Raw genomic sequence first — 20,434 nt, 5'->3', positions numbered from 1 at the left:
AAACGCCTCCTTCCACTGAACTCATCACCACACTAAAAAATTCTCGACTTCTTCTCCGTCCCCGTTACATTCACCGAGGCTCCCACCGCAAGTTCATATACAGTTCCACCGTTATAAACAGTATCCCATCGCTGTGGTCGCACCGCAGTTCACACACCGGCTCCCTCACTTCCTCATCGTGTCATCACAACAACACACGTCATCAGAAGAACTCCAGCGTGAACACTTTCAACCTCCACCCAATCCCTACTTCCGCCCCATCAACTTCAAACAAAAGTACCTTAAACTCGCCCTCTTCAACACAAGATCCCTCAACAATAGAAGTCTTATTCTTGACTTGACCTTCTCTGACTTAATGAAACTTGTAACAGTAAAAATGCTCTGGACTTTCTGGACCTACTCAATTGCTTTAGCTTCACCCAACACATCAACTTTCCTTCCCACAACCGTGGACACATCTTAGACCTGGTTTGCTCCAGTGGCCTCCACATCCATAACATCTCCAGCACCAACCTCTCCATCGCCGACCACCTGGCTTCAAAAAACTCAAAACTCAAAAAACAACTACGACAACTAGAACGACTACGCAAGAAAACCGGTCTCACAGTACACGCCCTTGCGTACAAAGATCACATGCAACTCTACAAATCATCACTCAACGAAGCCCGCTCTGTCCACTACTCTGGCATCATTCATTCTGGATCCTCCAACCCACACACTCTGTTTTCCACCATAAATAAACTCCTCAAACCCCAGGACAACATATCATCTTCATTCACCCCGGAGAAATGCAACAACTTCCTATCTTTTTTCCACTCCAAGATAGAAAACATCCACAACCAGCTTGCCACCTCCTCTGCCACCACCCCCGACCAGGAACCTCCACTTCCTTCATCCCCTAACCACTGGCTTTCCCTCTTCTCACCCATAGCCACAGCGGACATCTCCAAAATACTCTCCACCATGAAATCATCCACCTCCCCCCTGGACCCCATACCCTCTGACCTCGTCAAAGCCTGTTTCACCTCTCTCGCCCCACTTATCACGGACACCATCAACTCCTCCCTTACCTTTGGCATCATTCCCCCACCTCTTAAGCTCGCTGCCATCACCCCCCTCCTTAAAAAACCTGGCCTTGACCCCGACGACCCCAACAACTTCAGACCCATTTCCAACCTCCCATTCCTCTCAGAACTACTGGAAAGAGCCGTCGCGACACAATACCTCCTCTCCAATAACCTGTATGAAACATTCCAATCCGGCTTCTGAACTCACCACAGCACTGAAACAGCACTACTCAAAGTTACAGACAACATTTTACTCTCCTCTGACTCCGGCTCCCTCACCATTCTCCTCCTCATTGACTCCGCCCTCTCCTGGTTCACCTCCTACCTGTCCGAAAGATTCCACTACATCTCCATCAACAACCACAAATCCCACACCACCCCTGTCTCACATGGAGTTCCTCAAGGCTCAGTGCTTGGCCCGATTCTCTTCATTCTCTACATGCTCCCACTAGGTCACATCATCCGCCGCCATGGTCTTCACTTTCACTGTTATGCCGATGATACCCAGCTTTACATCACCACCACAGCCATTACTCCTGCCATTCTCTCTACCCTCACCGACTGTCTCACCGACATCAAAACCTGGATGAACCACAACTTCCTAAAACTCAACAGCAATAAAACGGAAATTATTATCTCTGGCCCAAAACCCATCCTCCCCACCTCCCAGGACTTCTCACTCTGCATCGATGGTCACTCTGTCACTCCCTCCCCCCTGGACAGAAACCTTGGCATCATCATGGACCCCACACTCTCCTTCAAGTCACACATCAGCCACATCACCAAAACATCTTTCTTCCACCTCCGCAACATTGTACGCCTTCGCCCCACTCTCTCCTCCTCAGCCGCCAAAACACTCATCCACGCCTTCATCACCTCCTGACTCGACTACTGTAATAGCATCCTGTATGGCCTCCCCACCACTGTTCTCCAAAAACTGCAATATGTTCAAAACTCGGCTGCCCGACTGCTCAGTCGCTCCCCCTCCAGAGAACACATCACTCCCATCCTCCGTCAGCTTCACTGGCTTCCCATAAAACAACGCATCAACCTCAAGATCCTCCTCACCACCTACAAAGCCCTAAACAACCTTGCACCCTCATACCTCACCGATCTCCTCCATCGCCATGGCCTCAGGTGAGCTGGAGCCTCATCAATGCCAACTATCCGAATGTTGCCTTGTCTCATTCTGCTCTCCATGTCTTCATAGTGGTCTTTAAAAGTTCCCACCCGTCACTCTATAGATTGGTTATGGTGGCTTGTAATGAAGCAACCTCATCTGACTGTGGCGATAGGCTATCCTTCGTATCTTGTATGTCCGCATTCATGTGATCAATATCTGATCAGGTTGCAGTCAGGTTATTTGCAATTTTGCACTGCACTTCTTGTAGCTTTTGGGTTGCTTAAGTCCTCCGCCAGTGCCCTTTTAATTTCTTCCCTTATAATCTTGAAAATATCTCCCCTTAAGGATGATAAAAGGTCTGTCTTAATTTCTTCAGTAGACATGCTTTCAATATCCGCACGTGTCAGCAAGGGCTTGTCCAAGTTACCTGTAGTTTGTGTAATTACCCGTGTAGCTCTTGGTCTAAATTAAGTTTCAAGTAGGTCTTCCTGTAGAAATGGCTGTTTTATTCTGAAAACATTGCTGATCCTGTAAGAGCTCTAAAAAAGACACCTTACTATCCTGCTCACTAGTGTCCCCCTATTGCACGTCTAACATATAATTCACGCTATGAAATACAAATTGAAATACAATGCATCTACATTTGTTTAGGATCAAAAGCCTTAAAATTCCAAGGTCCAATCTGAACAGTTTCCATGAAATGATCCAACTGCTGCAGCCCTTCAGGAATGAGTCCTAAAACCCAAAAATGGGTTACTATTTTATCATCCCTGGTTCCCTGGTCTTGAAGTGAGTTAGTTTTTGCTTCAATATCAGAAATAAGGTCTGTGGTTAATACAAGCTTAAGAGCTTTTTTCTTTCCTCTAGTTTCAACTTGAACAGTCAATGTGCAGTGTTTAACCACATGGGTCTTCTTTCCATAGTTTTGGTCATCAACCCAATACAATGTAGGTCCAGCAGGTAAAGAAACATTAGCAATCCTCCAATTCAACCAAACTTATTTGAAAGAGAAAATGCAGGTGATACTCACTGATTCTGCTGTGACCAACTGTACTTACCACAGTTGTGTGCACACAATTTCATGTATAATCAGGGATAATTACTGACATTTCAGTTTAACGTCCAAATAAAGGGGTTTGGATAATCTGGATAAACTGTTACTTTGTTTATAACCTGTCATCACTTGACAGCACGGACATCTTGATTTACTGACTATGTAAAAATATTGCTTAGCTCTCAGATCTCGGCAGTGACTTTGATGAGCACAGTGTTATCATAAGTGACACACATGATGGACCATGACAGTAGCAAAAGTTTTAATTTTCCCATTAAATATAACATGCATTAGTCATTTTTCTTTGCTCATAAAGCATTTTTATTTATGTTTTTTTTTGTTTGTTTGTTTTTGTTTTTTGTTGGTATTTCAGGTCCTGACTACATACGGCAGAAGTATACTGAGCCAGTAGATGTGAAGGAGGGTGCTGAGGAGGAGAAACAGGAGAAATCACCATCAGGGAGTCCTCATTTTTACCGGAAAGGCACAACACCCAACCAGTCTCCATCTCAGAGCCCAGGTCCCAGCCCCAGTCCTTCACCCACTGTTATGAAAAAGTCATTTTTCAGCAGTAAAACTTCTGCCAGCATTGCTCCAGCAAAGCCTACTGGGACAGAGAACAAAACCCAAACAGCTGATTCTTTGACAGCAGGTAAATGACTGGAATGATTTTTAATTGATTTTAATTGACAATTGATGTGAAAAAGATTGATCTATCTATCTATCTATCTATCTATCTATATATATATATATATATGTGTATACTGTATATTAGTGTTGTCACGATACCAAAATCTTTGTTTCGGTACCAATACCAATATGAATTTCGATACTTTTTGGTACTTTTTCCTAAGGAAAAGTCCTTTTGGATACAAACCTTTAGAACAATAAATAGTAAGGGTGTAACGGTACCAAAAAAAATAATGGTTCGGTAAGTACCTCGGTACGGACGTCACGGTTTGGTAACTCAAATGTTTCACCAAGTTGGTGTTGTCTCGTGATGTCTCCCTTTGCGAGGCAGACTTTCTCTTGCCTTTTTTCACGTGTGCCAGCTGCGAATGTTGATACAGGTGTTGTCATACACACCACTTGTGCAATCTGTGCTCCAGTAGGAACAAGGAAGGCGTTTGTGTGCATAAATGAATTAAATAAATTAATGAATTGAATCAATTTAAAAAGTACTGGTATTTTCCAAATGCAATGTATAGTACCGTTTGGAATACTCTAGTACCGCGGTACTATTTTAGTACGGGTATACTGTGCAGCACTACTGTATATATACATATACACACATATATATACATATATATATATATATCTCCCAATCCCCAAAAACCATTTTCTGGTAAATTTACAACTTTATTCTCACAATATTATGATTTTGTTCTCAAAATCTAAGGTGTTTCTTTGTTGGTTTTTTGTTCTGTTCTGTTCTGCTCTGCTCTGCTCTGCTCTGCTCTGCTCTGCACTGCTCTGCACTGCTCTGCTCTGCTCTGCTCTGTTCTGTTCTGTTTTGTTTTGAATATGCCCCCATAATCCTCCATTCTGGTATTGGGCGCTGAATGCTGCCAAAATGCAAAAATGCAACTGACCACACAGCAGTACTGTGGCTGAAGGAATACTGTGTTGACACTTATGGAGAACAAAAGCAGCGTCTGTGCTGCTGATGTGCTGCTTTCACCGCACAGAATGTGTAGACACAAGGTAACAGCAACAAGTCCACAACTGCAGTGAATAGCAACAATTTTAGTTGCAACCTGGTGAGCAGCAGATATAGTCAACTGTGATTACTGCAGCAACACAGCACCCAACAGTGTTAAGTAACAGACTCAGAAACCAGGCATCTTGAGTACAAAAGTGCAGAAGAGTCACCAATGGTCATCAATATCAGTTAAGTAAGTTTACTTAGCCTGAGTGTCAGACTGAAGCTCCCAGAACTTTCAGTCTGACATGGCTTCCACTGAAGGCGATTTACAAGGGGGAGGGAATGTGATTTTTCCCTAACCAATCAGTAGAGATCAATGACTCACCCAGAATCTGACGTCATTAGTATCCATGCCTCGGGGGTGCCGAAAACAAGCCAGCATTGCCCGTTTAAAATGTCTCCGTCGTCGTGCACGCCCAGCTGCATCACCGTTAAATCCAGTTTAGCAGCTTCCTTAATTTGGTCCTCCATTAACGCGAGTAGTGGCGAAATACCTCCATAGCATCGTTAATGTGGTCTGTAGGATCTGTAGCGGTCGCCATTGTTGCTATCCTCACCAGTTACCCACCGGCGTACAGCTTGACATCAGCGTGGCGCTGATTGGCTAATCGCTAGACCCCCGGCGTTCATTGGTCCGTCCATCGTTTGGACGAGATAAATCGCAAATTCATTAAAGTATGCCAGACCAGAGATGCAAGCCTACTCAGTTGAGTGGGCGGGGTCTATGGTCTGGAACCAGGCTAAAGTTTACTCACTGTCACTCTGTTAGTGTGGACATTATTAAGAAAGATCTGGCTGCTGCTTTTTTTCCCCTGTTGCTCTAGTTTGCATTAGAAATTGAAACACATACATATTATAAGCTTGTGTTCCTTTGTTGCAGTTGGTTATTAACTGAGGATCAGCAATAACAGGGCACAAAGCTACCAGCGACCTTTGGCTTGCAATTGTGCAAAGACTGTAAATTTAATGTCTTAGTGTGTCAAATGTATGTTTCTTGTCCACAACATTTAGAACCTGGTGCCCCTTTTAATTTGGCTTTTGTTGTGTATTGTGTTTTTATCTAAGTGTCCTTTATGGATGTGATATGTGTTTAAATGTAGGCCTACCCCCCTTTTAATAGTTGATTTAGCATAAACCAAGGACAAACTTCTGCTTTTGCCTGCAAAAATTAAGTAAAAGGTTTTTTCTATTCTCTTCTATGGACTTTAATCCAAAGTGCTTACATTTTTTGTCTCTTATTTATCCCTCTTGGGTCACATGGTTGAGGAAAAAAACTTGTGGGAATGGTTTTGTTATATGTTCCCTCAGATTCACAATCCATGTCTCAGATTTTGTTTTCTTTACATAGCAGTGAACTGGCACTGTAGATGAGCGCAAACTGCTATCATTTAGCATCATACTGATGTAGCTCTCTAGGGATTTAAGCTTTTATTTATCTTATTTTGACAGTATAACTTGTGAAAACACATTCAATTCAATTCAGTTCAATTTTATTTATACAGCCCAATATCACAAACACAGTTTGCCTCAGAGGTTTTTACAGCATACAACATCCCTCTGTCCTTTGGACCCTCACAGCAGATAAGGAAAAACTCCCCCCCAAAAAAAACTTTAATGGGGAAAAAAATTGTAGAAACCTCAGGAAGAGCAACTGAGGAGGGATCCCTCTTCCAGGACGGACAGACGTACAATAGATGTCATAAAGAACAGATCAACATTATAAATTAACAGTAATCCGTATGACAAAATGATACAGAAAGAGAGACAGAGACAGAGACCGAGAGAGATGGGGGACAGACGGTAATGACAGCTTACAACATTAATTTAAGTAATGATATTATAATAATAATTACGGCTAATGTGGTACAATATGTCAGAGGTATGACTAATTATAACAGCAGCAGTAGGAGGCATCAGGCAGGACCACAACAACCAAGTCACACAATCCAGACACAGCTGCGATACGAGGTAACCTGCCAGACAGTGGATCACAAAGGCTCCGGAGAAGAAGTCAGGTTAGTGACATGAAGTAATAGGCCGTGAATGTTAGTAAAGAGGTCCTCATGGGTATGACTTTTGGAAGTTGATGTGATATTAGTAATATTAGCCTTTATAAACAAAACTGAATTGAATAGAACCTGAAGGGGCAAATTACAAAACTGTTAGCACTGTTTGTGATTTCAAAGGAACAAATAACAAAACTATTCGCACGGATTGTTAAAATCCGTTGGGGCAAATTACAAGACTGTTCGCATGTGATATGATAATCCAACGGAATCAAATTATGAATCCAAAGGGGCAAATTACAAAGCCAGTGGCACAGATGATGGATCTGGGAAAACAAATTACAAAACATTGGCTTGGATTTACACATCAAGTGTTTTTTTTTCTACCAGGTGACCCCAGAGGGGCTCTGTATTTTACACATGCACACTCACCGATGCAGCACTGACGTACTGGGCAGACTATCGGGAGTAATTTGGGGCTCACTGTCTTGCCTAAGGGTGCTTCAAAATGCAGACAAGATAGGGAAGATCAAACGACAAACTCTGTGATTATTAAACAGTTCACCCTGCCTCCTGAGTCACAGCTGCCCACAACCACCATATGTGTCTGTCCTTTAATTATGTCTCTTTTTTCCTTTCTTTCACTTGGCAGGCATAACAAAGGCAGCATCAAAACTTTCTCTCAGACAGGAAGTGAGGCAACAGGAGGCTCTTCCAGCTGTCAAACCAGCTGTTACCACAACACTCAGCAGTTACCCCAGCAATGGGCAGATTCACTCCCAGTACCACGGTTACTATGTCAAGGCAGATGTCAAGATTCCGCCTCCAGAGGAACCAAGTAGTGTGGAGGATGACCTTCACCCATCAAGTCTTGCACGCTTGCCGCCACCTGCCAAACAGATTTGGGCACCAGCTTTAAAATCCCTGCCAGCCCCCAACTCTTCACCAGAGAGCACCAAACCACCAGAACCTCTCAAGCCAAAAAAACAGGAATCAACCAAACCAAAGAGCCTCGCAGAAACCAAGAAAGCTAGTGTGGAAATACCCCCAGAAATTGTAGAAGAGGAATCAGTGAGTTAGATTAAATTACCATTCATGTTTGATTTGGATCCTTGCAGTTTTGAGTTTTTGTGCGGTTTGCTAGGCCCCAGTGTGAATCAAACAATGCCACAATCCTGGTCATATTAAAGCCAGCAGTCTCCAGCTTGTTCCTTTGAAGGAAGAGAGGGCTGTGACTTCACTTTTCTTTGCCTGAATGTGCAATACATACTAGGGGTCTTATTTGTAAACATTGCATATGCACAAAACAATGCCACATCCCACGCAAAAGTTGTGATCTACAAAAATGGACTTGATGGGAGAAACTTTGATTTATGTTTACTATTCTGTCCTCTGTGTGTATCTGTACACAAATTGACAGATAGCTAACAGGCTTCAAGAGAAAGTCAGAAGCTGGAGTAAAGTTGAATATTCTTTACTGTTGTCTTCATTCTCATGACAATTTTGTAAAACTGAAACAGCACAGAAAGATAACACCAATTACTGAAAGCTATTCAAATAACATTATACAGCCACAGACATAATAATGACAGCTACAAAATTATAACATAAAAATACCGCCTTCAGATATGTAAATAGCTGTACATAACTTGTAAATAATGTAAATAACATTCACCAACTTAAGGTTTAAATAAAAACAGTACTAGCATACTTGCAGCAGGAAGCCAAACATCCATCATTCACAGCCACAGTGGTTAGCATTGACAATATTCACACGTAAATTACTAAATATTTAAATGAAACATATCATACTGCATTTATACTCAACTATAAACATCAATTCAACTCACAAGCGATCCCTTTCCAAGGCACAACAGAGGGAGGAAACTATCTGGTAGCTGGAGCTGCAAGCTGACCGCAGGCATGAACAACTACTGCACTTCCTGACTATCAATAAAGTTATATACCACAAACTGCCGCAAGGTGGTGCTAAAAACAAATGAAATTGAGGTCACAGAATGTGTGCCATGACACTTACAGACATTTTGGAGATGGGAAACTGGCAATGAAGATGATGAGGTGGAAGCCTAATTGTAGAAATCGTCAAATATTTTTTGGTGCACACCATTTTTGGCATTGTCCATACATACATTTTTAGTATGGATGGGATGGATGAGATCCCTGGTGTCATTTCCAATTAACATTAGAGCATCGATACTCTGGGCTCCCCAGGGCATGTGATTGCCAAGCTCTCCCAGTTGAATCACACTGAAAGTAGATTTCCTAACCTTACCAGAAGTGCCTTGTACAGTATATGTGTGATTGTATATGGACACAAATTTGGCAGCGCTCTCATGGTTTTGTGGGATTTGGATGAGGTACAGAAAAGAGAGCTCTCTCGTGAGTAGGGCGGATTTGGGAAAATAATTTTAATTTAAACCATTCTCTGTAAATTGAAATGCAGGCCTTTATTGGTCTTCTTCAGAGTATGGTTATACCAAGAAAAAACACAAACATGTATTGTTTCTATATAGAAATAAGCAGATATAATGATGCTTCTTGTCCCTAAGCATTCTTTTGTAAAAAAAAAAAAAAAAAAAAGATAAATAAAAAAAAAAAATAGCATAGCATTTAGGAAGATACACCATTAGTGCTATACTGACATTTCTTTTCTTTTTTTTTTAAATTGTTGTTCTCACTTTGTTTGTCTGTCCATGTCACTGTATTGCACAAACAACGATATTTGTGGTTTTATGCGCGTGTGTGTGTGCGTGTATGTGTGTATGTGCATGTGTGTATCACTTGAGAGTACAACTAACAGTATTAACAGTTGCATTGTTATAAAGATAATTATGATAGTTATGACAATAATGACAGTTATAAAGCTTGATAATAATAACAGTGATAATAATAATAATAATAATAATAATAGTAACAATAATATAATAAACACTACAGTTAACAGACAGGCAAAAGGAAAAAACAATGACAAGAATAGAAATGAATAAACAAACAATCAAACAAAAAAATAATAAAATAAAGAAATAAATAGAAATGCCAACTTACAGTTTTTGTGATAATAATAATAATGACAACAGTAACAGTAATGAATAACAATAACAACAATATGGAGGGCGGATGGAGGTGGAGGGGGTCAGAGGTGCAAATCTCATATGAAATTGAGATTTTTTTTTTAAATTATTATTATTATTATTATTATTAACATTTTTTTTTCCTTTCCTCTCCCCTTCCTTTTTTCTCTTTTTTGTTTTTCCCTTTTCCAGATATATATATATATATATATATATATATATATATACACACACACACATTATTATACATATATATATATATATATATATATATATATATATATACATATACATATATATATATATATTTTTTTTTTAAATAAATAAGGTGTGTGTGTGTTTTCTAATACATGTAATGCATTAAAATCAGAGTGTATGTGATGCATTAAAAAAACAAGGTGGGGGAGTGTCATGAGCTGTGATTTGATTGATTGTTTTATGTTTCCCCCTTCCTTTTCCTAAACTGGTGAATAGTGCAATAAAAAAAGGTGATGCGCCACGTGGGAACAGTCCTGGGCAGAAAATCAGGGAAGGGTAGAGGCCAGGAGGAGCGAGGAGACCACAGGCTGTGGTCCAACAAGCAGGGGCCCGAGGCAGAGCCTATGTCTAACGGAAAGTGGCAATAATAAATAGTACTGTTACGGTCCGGGAGGCAGACACCATCTCCACATTTAAGACTAGACTTAAGACTTTCCTCTTTGATAAAGCTTATAGTTAGGGCTGGCTCAGGCTTGTCCTGTACCAGCCCTTAGTTAGGCTGACTTAGGCCTAGTCTTCCGGAGGACCCCTCTATAATACACCGGGCCCCTTCTCTCCTTCTCTCTCTCTCTCTCTCTCTCTCTCTCGTATTCTATTACTGCATCTTGCTAACCCGGCCATTCTGGATGTCACTAACCCGGCTTCTTCTCCGGAGCCTTTGTGCTCCCCTGTCTCTCAGATTAACTCATATCACAGCGGTGCCTGGACAGCGTGACGTGTGTGGTTGTGCTGCTGCCGTGGTCCCGCCAGATGCCTCCTGCTGCTGCTGCCATCATTAGTCATTAGTCATACTTCTTCTGTTATTATACACATATGATTATTGTCACACATGTATACTGCCAGGTATTAATACATACTTTCAACATATTGTACCGCAGTAACCAGAACTATAACTATAATATTATTACTTTCATTAATGTTGTTGTAAGATACTGTCATTACCTGCATCTCTCTCTTGTAAGATACTGTCATTACCTGCATCTCTCTCTCTCTCTCTCTCTCTCTCTCTCTCTCTCTCTCTCTCTCTCTCTCTGTGTCATATGGATTACTGTTAATTTATCATGTTGATCTGTTCTGTACGACATCTATTGCACGTCTGTCCGTCCTGGAAGAGGGATCCCTCCTCAGTTGCTCTTCCTGAGGTTTCTACCGGTTTTTTTTTCCCCGTTAAAGGGGTTTTTTTGGGGAGTTTTTCCTTATCCGCTGTGAGGGTCTTAAGGACAGAGGGATGTCGTATACTGTAAAGCCCTGTGAGGCAAATTGTGATTTGTGATATTGGGCTTTATAAATAAAATTGATTGATTGATTGATTGATTGATTGATAATAATAATAATATTCATCACAATAATAATAATAACAATAATAATGTTGTGTCAATAATAATAATAATAACAACAATAACAATAAGGTACTACCTATTTGTATTAATAGTAATATTATGATCTATTGTTGTGATTGGTTCCCAGGCAAAAAGGATGTTGATGAGGTACATGACTGAATTTAATTAAGATTGTAAAAAGTTTATGAGTGGTGACCAGATGGAGAGAGGTACTATTGCAGGGTGGTGGGTGGGAGTGGATAAGTTTTCCATGGATATATGATCAATAAGTAAATTTTTCCATTGTGTGATGTTTGTGTTGTTTTTGGATTTCCAGTTTATGAGGATAGTTTTCTTGGCGATAGTTAAGGCTACAAGGAGTAGTTTGATTTGGTCTGGTGTGTTTAGGTTTGGGACTGATGTGTCGCTGAGTAAACAGAGTGAGGGGGATAAAGGGATGTGGCAGCCCTTGAGAGCAGAGAGTGAGTTTGTGACCTTCTTCCAAAACTGTTGCCATATTGCATGGATGTAGGTGTCAGGGTTGTTTTGAGTACAGTTAGTGCAAATTTCTGATGTGGTTTGTGATGTGATTCCCATCTTAAACATTCTCTGCCCAGTGTAGTGAGTTCTGTGGAGTATCTTGTATTGTATGAGTTGTAGATTTGCATTTTTTGTCATGAGATATATATCGTTGATTGATTTGGTTCCAGAATTCGGCATCAATCAATCAATCAATCAATTTTATTTATAAAGCCCAATATCACAAATCACAATTTGCCTCACAGGGCTTTACAGCATACGACATCCCTCTGTCCTTAAGACCCTCACAGCGGATAAGGAAAAACTCCCCCAAAAAACCCCTTTAACGGGGGAAAAAAAACGGTAGAAACCTCAGGAAGAGCAACTGAGGAGGGATCCCTCTTCCAGGACGGACAGACGTGCAATAGATGTCGTACAGAACAGATCAACATGATAAATTAACAGTAATCCATATGACACAGGGAGAGAGAGAGAGAGAGAGAGAGAGAGAGAGAGAGAGAGAGAGTGAGAGAGAGAGATGCATGTAATGACAGTATCTTACAACAACATTAATGGAAGTAATAATATTATAGTTATAGTTCTGGTTACTGCGGTACAATATGTTGAAAGTATGCATTAATACCTGGCAGTATACATGTGTGACAATAATCATATGTGTATAATAACAGAAGAAGTATGACTAATGACTAATGATGGCAGCAGCAGCAGGAGGCATCTGGCGGGACCACGGCAGCAGCACAACCACACACGTCACGCTGTCCAGGCACCGCTGTGATATGAGTTAATCTGAGAGACAGTGGAGCACAAAGGCTCCGGAGAAGAAGCCGAGTTAGTGACATCCAGAATGGCCGGGTTAGCTAGATGCAGTAATAGGATACAAGAGAGAGAGAGAGAGAGAGAAGGAGAGAAGGGGCCCGGTGTATTATAGGGGGGTCCTCCGGCAGACTAGGCCTAAGTCAGCCTAACTAAGGGCTGGTACAGGACAAGCCTGAGCCAGCCCTAACTATAAGCTTTATCAAAGAGGAAAGTCTTAAGTCTAGTCTTAAATGTGTCTGCCTCCCGGACCGTAACAGGAAGATGATTCCACAGGAGAGGAGCCTGATAGCTAAAGGCTCTGGCTCCTGATCTACTTTTGGAGACTTTGGCGACCACGAGTAACCCTGTGTTCTCAGAGCGCAGTGTTCTGGTGGGATAATATGGCACTATGAGCTCTCTAAGATATGATGGAGCTTGACCATTTAGAGCTTTATAAGTTAACAGTAGGATTTTAAATTCAATTCTGGATTTTACAGGGAGCCAGTGCAGAGAAGCTAAAACAGGAGAGATATGATCGCGTTTCTTAGTTCCTGTTAGTATACGTGCTGCTGCATTCTGAATTAGCTGGAGAGTTTTTAAGGACTTACTAGAGCTACCTGATAATAGAGAGTTACAATAATCCAGCCTTGAGGTAACAAAAGCGTGGACCAATTTTTCTGCATCTTTTCGGGTCAGGATAGGCCTAATTTTAGCAATATTACGCAGATGAAAAAATGCAGTCCGTGAGGTTTGCTTTAAATGAGAATTAAAAGACAAATCTTGATCAAATGTTACTCCGAGGTTTCTTACGGTAGTGGCAGGGGCCAGAGCAATGCCATCTAGAGAAACTATGTCATCAGATAAAGAGTCTCTGAGTTGTTTGGGGCCAAGAACAATAACTTCAGTTTTGTCTGAATTTAACATCAGGAAATTGGTGCTCATCCAAGTTTTTATGTCTTTAAGGCAATTATGGAGTTTAGTTAATTGATTGCTTTCTTCTGGCTTCATTGATAAATACAACTGAGTATCATCCGCATAACAATGGAAATTTATAGAGTGATTTCTAATGATGTTACCTAAAGGAAGCATATATAGAGTAAACAGGATTGGTCCGAGCACAGAACCTTGCGGAACTCCAAAACAAACTTTGGTACGTAAGGATGGTTCATTGTGAACGTCAACAAATTGAAAACGATCAGATAAATAAGATTTAAACCAGCTTAGTGCTGAACCTTTTAAGCCAATTAAGTGATCCAGTCTCTGCAGCAGAATTTGATGGTCAATTGTGTCAAACGCCGCACTAAGATCTAAAAAAACAAGTACAGAGACGAGTCCTTTGTCTGAAGCAATCAGAAGGTCATCTGTAATTTTAACTAGAGCTGTCTCAGTGCTATGATGCACTCTAAATCCTGACTGAAATTCCTCAAATAATTTATTATCCTGGAGAAAATCACACAGCTGGTCTGCGACTACTTTCTCAAGGATCTTTGACATAAAGGGAAGATTAGATATTGGTCTATAGTTGGCTAACACCTCTGGATCCAGGGAGGGCTTTTTTAGTAGAGGTTTAATTACAGCTATCTTAAAAGACTGTGGTACATAGCCTGTTAATAAGGATATATTGATCATATCTAATATATGAGTGTTAACTAAAGGAAAGACCTCCTTAAGTAGCCTAGTTGGGATGGGGTCTAAGAGACACGTTGATGATTTGGATGAAGAAATCACTGCAGTCAATTCTTGAAGAGAAATTGGGGAGAAGCAATCTAAATATATATTAGATTTTACAGCTGTGTTTGAGGTTAGATAGGTACTATCTGAGGGCAGGAGGTCATGAATTTTGCCTCTAATAGTTAGAATTTTGTCATTAAAAAAGCTCATAAAATCATTACTGCTAAGGGCTAAGGGAATACAAGGCTCAATAGAGCTTTGACTCTCAGTCAGCCTGGCTACAGTGCTGAAAAGAAACCTGGGGTTGTTCTTATTGTCTTCTATTAGAGCTGAGTAATAGTTTGCTCTGGCATTGCGGAGGCCCCTCTTATAAGTTTTGAGACTGTCTGTCCAGATTAAATGAGATTCTTCCAGTTTGGTTAATCGCCAATTCCTTTCAAATTTTCGCGATATTTGTTTTAACTTACGGGTTTGAGAGTTATACCAAGGAGCGAACTTTCTTTGCTTTTTAACTTCTTTTTAAGAGGAGCTACAGAGTCGGCGTTGTTCGTAGCGAGCCTGGTGCTATCAACAAAATGATCAATTCGGGAGAGGTTAAAGTCGGCACGGGAAACCTCTGTTACTGAAGGTATTGGTACTGAATTTAACGACAGTAATCTTTTCCTTAAGTTTTGCGACAGCACTATCTGATAAACATCTAGTATAGTAACTGTTGCTGAGTGGCGTGTAATCGAGTAAAAGAAATCAAAAGTAATCAGATAATGATCCGATAGCGAGGATTCTGTGGAAAGACTTTTAGGTTATCAATTTCAATTCCATACGTCAGAACTAGATCAAGGGTATGGTTAAAACAATGAGTAGGTTCATGTACACCCTGACTGAAGCCAATGGAGTCTAATAATGAGATAAACGCGGTAGCCAGGAGTCATTATCAACGTCGACATGAATGTTAAAATCGCCTACAATAATAACTTTATCTGATTTAAGAACTAAACTGGATAAAAACTCTGAGAATTCAGATAAAAATTCAGAATACGGGCCAGGAGCACGGTACACTATAACAAATAAAAGTGGCTGCGAGGTTTTCCAGGTCGGATGTAAAAGACTAAGAACTTTCAAATGAATTATAATCTAGTTTAGGTTTAGGGGTGATTAACAGACTAGAGTTAAAAATGGCTGCAACTCCCCCTCCTCGGCCGCTGCCTCGAGGAATGTGGGTATTATTATGACTGGGAGGAGTGGACTCATTTAGACTGACATATTCATCTTGACACAGCCAGGTTTCAGTGAGACTGAGTAAATCAATATGATTATCTGATATTAATTCGTTTACTAACACTGCTTTAGACGATAGAGACCTGATATTTAACAGTCCGCATTTAATTCTCCTGTTTTGTCTTTCTGTCACAGAAGAGGTTTTAATTTTTATGAGGTTGTTATGCACAACTCCTCTTTGTTTAATTTTAGATTTAGATAATTTAGGCGGTCGGGGGACAGACACCGTTTGTATAAAACTATTAAAACTATGGCTGGGTAACTGAACTAGAAGCTCAGAGAGGCGTTTAGGACTGCAACTCTGAGTCCTGGTCTCAACTCTGGGTTGTCAGGGATTTAAATTACTAATAAAGTTTGCCAGGTTCCTAGAAATGAGAGCAGCTCCATCCAAAGTGGGATGAATGCCGTCTCTCCTAATAAGACCAGGTTTTCCCCAGAAAGTTTGCCAATTATTAACAAAACCCACATCGTTTGCTGGACACCACCTGGACAGCCAGCGGTTAAATGATGACATGCGGCTAAACATGTCATCACTGGTCAGATTTGGGAGGGGTCCAGAGAAAACTACGGAGTCCGACATTGTTTTTGCGTATTCACACACCGAAGCAATATTAATTTTAGTGACCTCCGATTGGCGTAACCGGGTGTCATTGCCGCCGACGTGAATAACAATCTTACTGAATCTACGTTTAGCTTTAGCCAGCAGCTTTAAATTTGATTCAATGTCGCCCGCTCTGGCCCCACGGATACATTTGACTATGGCCGCTGGTGTTGCTAACTTCACGTTTCTCAGAATAGAGCTGCCAATAACCAGAGTTTTATCCTCAGCGGGTGTGTCGCTGAGTGGGGAAAAGCAGTTGGAAACGTGAACAGGCTGGTGGTGAGCCGTGGGCTTCGGCTTGGAGCTGTGCTTCTGGCGAACCGTAACCCAACCTCCCGGCTGAACGGGAGTTACCAGAGGACAGTTAGCAGAGGCTAAGGCTAGGCTATGTGGCTCCGCACTGGCTACAGGGGACTGGCTAACTACCGCAGCTGCTGAATGGTTTTCCATGGTGCGGAGCCGCGCTTCTAATTCACTAAGCCTCGCCTCCAACGCAGCAAATAAGCTACACTAAGCTACATCAGGTGCAAATGACAGGTCATTTTCCCATTTTGTAGTGGGTATGGCTAGAGTTTTATAAGATATTAAAATTATATTGTACATTTTAGAAAGGAGTCTTTTTGATGAGCAGATATTGATTAAGTCTGAGCTTGATGACGGGAGATCGAGATTGATGGTTGTGATGTTATATGCAGCTTAAACTGATGATTTGAGTTGTAGATATTCCAAAAAGTGGTTGCTCCTGATGCCGAATTCACGGACCAGGTGGGTGAAAGAAACCAGTTTATTGTTTTGAAGACAAAGGAATCACACATTTACAGCACGTAAATGTGTGATTCCTTTATCTGACCATGTGCGGAAGAAAAGTGATTTTTTTATTGCTAATAAAGTCGGGGTTATTCCAGATAGGGGTGAATTTAGAAGGTGTCACAGTGGAGTTAGTAACTTTGTGAAATTTCCACCAGGCTGCCAGAGCTGTTGATATTGTGAGTGATTTGAAACATGAATGGTGTTTAATGGAATGACTGAGAAATGGTAAATCTGAAATTGAGATGTTACAAGCTGTCTGTTCTATATCTAACCATACGCTGTCTGATTGGTGAGGGTGAATCCATTTTAATATGTATTGTAGTTGATTTGCTAAGTAGTAGTGAAAAAAATTTGGTGCTGTGAGTCCTCCTTGTGTTTTGGGTTTTTGTAGAGTTGTTAATTTAATTTGTGGTATTTTGTTTTTCCAGTAAAATTTTGTTATGATTGAGTCTAGTGATTTGAACCAGGAGTGGGTGGGTTCGGTTGGAATCATAGTGAAAAGGTAGTTTATTCTGGGGAGTATTGTCATTTTGACTTTTGCAATTCAGCCTATTATGGAGAGTGGTAGGTTCATCCAGCGAAGAAGTTTATCGGTTATTGTGTTGAGTAGTGGGGTGTAATTAAGACTGAACAGCTCTGACAGCCTAGGGGAAATGTTAATGCCCAGATATGTGATGTAGTCCGTGCGTATAGGAATGTGTGGGGTGTGGGGTGTGGGCTGCCACATCCCATCTGTGTAATGGGAGGATTGAGGATTTTTGCCAGTTTATGGAGTAGTTAGAAACACTGGAGAAGTTTTCTATGAGTTTAATTGTTTGTTGTAGTGATAAGTGGGGGGTTTCTAAAAAGAGTAATATGTCATCAGCATAAAGAGTAATTTTATGATGTTGGTTTGGTGTTTGGATTCCTTGAATGTGGGTGTTTTGGTGAATGGCTGCAGCTAGAGGTTCAGTAAATACAGTAAAAAGAGATGGAGAGAGTGGGCATCCTTGCCTAGTCCCCCTGTGCAGTGTGAAAGGTTGTGAGGTTAGTCCATTAGTGATAACTGTTGCTGAAGGTGCAGTGTAAAGAATTTTTACCCAGTTAATAAATGATTCCCCAAAGCCAAATTTTTGCATTGTGGAAATGAGAAATGACCAGTTAACTCTGTCGAAAGCTTTTTCTGCATCTAATGTGATTATGATAGATTTTGCTTGTTGTTGAGATGAGTAGTCCATTATATTAAAAAGTCTGCATGTGTTGCTGGATGAGTTGCTGGATGAGTTCCTTTGATGAAGCCGGTCTGATCAGGATGGATTATGGATGGCATAATTTTTTCAATTCTGTGTGCGAGTGTCTTGGTGATAATTTTCAGATCTACATTGAGGAGTGAGATGGGGCAGTAGCTGGCTGGGTCTGTTGGGTCTTTGTTTGGTTTTAGGAGGAGTGAAATTGTAGCTGTGTTCATGTTAGCTGGTACTCTGGAATTGGTTTTTATTTCAGTTATTTCTTTTTTAAAGAGCGGGGCTAGAATGGGCCAGAAGTGTTTGTAGAACTCAGCAGGGAAGCCGTCGGGTCTGGGTGATTTATTGTTTGGCATGAGTTTGAGAGAGGCAGAGAGTTCTTCATCTGTTATTGGTGAGTCAGGCGTAGTTATCTGGTCAGGGCTAAGTTGTGGAAGGTGAATATTGTTAAGAAAAGTGTCAATGTCTTGTTGGTCTGGGTGTTTTTCTGATGAATATAATTTAGCATAAAAATCTTTAAATATGTTATTAATTTCTTCTAGCAATTGTGTTGGCTTCCCTGCTGAGTCCTTAATGGTGGATATTGTTGTTTTTTCTTTGTTTTGTTTGATTTGGTTAGCTAAATATTTACTAGATTTATTGCTGTGGTGAAATTGTTCTTGCCGGAGCCTGTGAATTAGGAATAGCTTTTTTTTGATTTATGACTTTGTTCAATTGGAATTTGTATTTTCTTAATTCATTCTGTGTTTCTTCTGTTGGATTGTCTGCATTGATGTCCTCAAGATGTTTAATTTTTTGTTCCAGTTCTATTTCTTTTTGTTGATCTTTCTTTTTTTCATGGGTGGAGAATGAGGTTATTATGCCCCTTAGAACTGGTTTACCTGTTTCCCATATTATAGACGGAGATGACTTTGGGGAAACATTTATTTCTAGGAAGGACGCCCACTCTTTTCTAATATAACAATCGAATTCTGGGTCTTTGAGGAGGGATGTGTTGAAGCGCCATCTGGTATTAGGCCTAACTTTATGTTTACTGATTCGATTCCAAGTGAGTGTTACCGGGGCGCGGTCACTGACGATTATGGGGTGGATCTTTGATTCTGAGATGTTGGATACGAGTGTATTGCTGGTAAGAAAAAAGTCAATGTGTGAGGATGTATGGTGAACCCGTGAGAGGAAAGAGTATTGTCTTTTGGATGGATGTTGCAAGCGCCAACTATCGCCAAGACCAAAATCGCTCATGAACTGTTTTATTGTTTCTGTTGATTGCCAGGTGCGTTTATTGTTTGAGGTGTTGCTTCTGTCTATTAATGGGTTAATGACTGTATTGAAATCACCTCCTATGATGATCGGGCAGTCTGAATTAACGGAGATGGAGGAGAAAAAACTATGAAAAAAGGATGGGTCGTCAGTGTTTGGTCCGTAAACATTACCTATTGTGATTGGGCTGTTGTTGATTGATATGTTAATAATAATGAATCTTCCTTCTGGGTCTATGATGGTGGAGTTGTGAATAAATAGAATGTTATTTTTAATCAAAATAGATACCCCTCTTTGTCTGGAGTTATAAAAGGTGGAAAATGTATGACTGTATTGTGATGATTTTATTTTGATATGATCTGATTCGGAAGGATGTGTTTCTTGAAGTAAACGTGTCTGCTTGTAATTTTGTGAGGTGATTAAATATTTGAGGGTTTTTTTTGCCCGAGAACCAATTCCACGGACATTCCAGGATACAAATTTTAGTGATCACATTTTACAGTGAATGGAATGTTTTAGATATGCGAGCTGGTTTGTGTGTGTGTGTGTGTGTGTGTGTGTGTGTGCATGTGCCTACATGTATGGTGAGGAAGGGCCAGCAAACAATAAACACAAAACAGAGAAACATATAACGA

The 20,434-nt window shown here is 40.7% G+C and overlaps 1 protein-coding gene across 3 annotated transcripts in view; it reads left to right on the top strand.

Moving 5' to 3' along the window:
* The window catches only part of LOC125902800 (junctophilin-1-like), a 160,532-nt gene that overhangs the window by 125,294 nt on the left and 14,804 nt on the right, over nucleotides 1-20,434 (top strand). For all 3 annotated transcript variants that reach the window (XM_049599413.1, XM_049599412.1, XM_049599414.1), the window contains exons 4-5: nucleotides 3,618-3,896; nucleotides 7,608-8,026. In XM_049599413.1, the coding sequence (XP_049455370.1) occupies nucleotides 3,618-3,896; nucleotides 7,608-8,026 (698 nt within the window). The remainder of the gene's footprint in view (nucleotides 1-3,617; nucleotides 3,897-7,607; nucleotides 8,027-20,434) is intronic.

The sequence above is a fragment of the Epinephelus fuscoguttatus genome, linkage group LG15 (assembly GCF_011397635.1).
Source record: "Epinephelus fuscoguttatus linkage group LG15, E.fuscoguttatus.final_Chr_v1".
NCBI classification, from domain to species: Eukaryota; Metazoa; Chordata; class Actinopteri; order Perciformes; family Serranidae; genus Epinephelus; species Epinephelus fuscoguttatus.
This window is presented reverse-complemented; position numbering and strand designations above follow the sequence as displayed.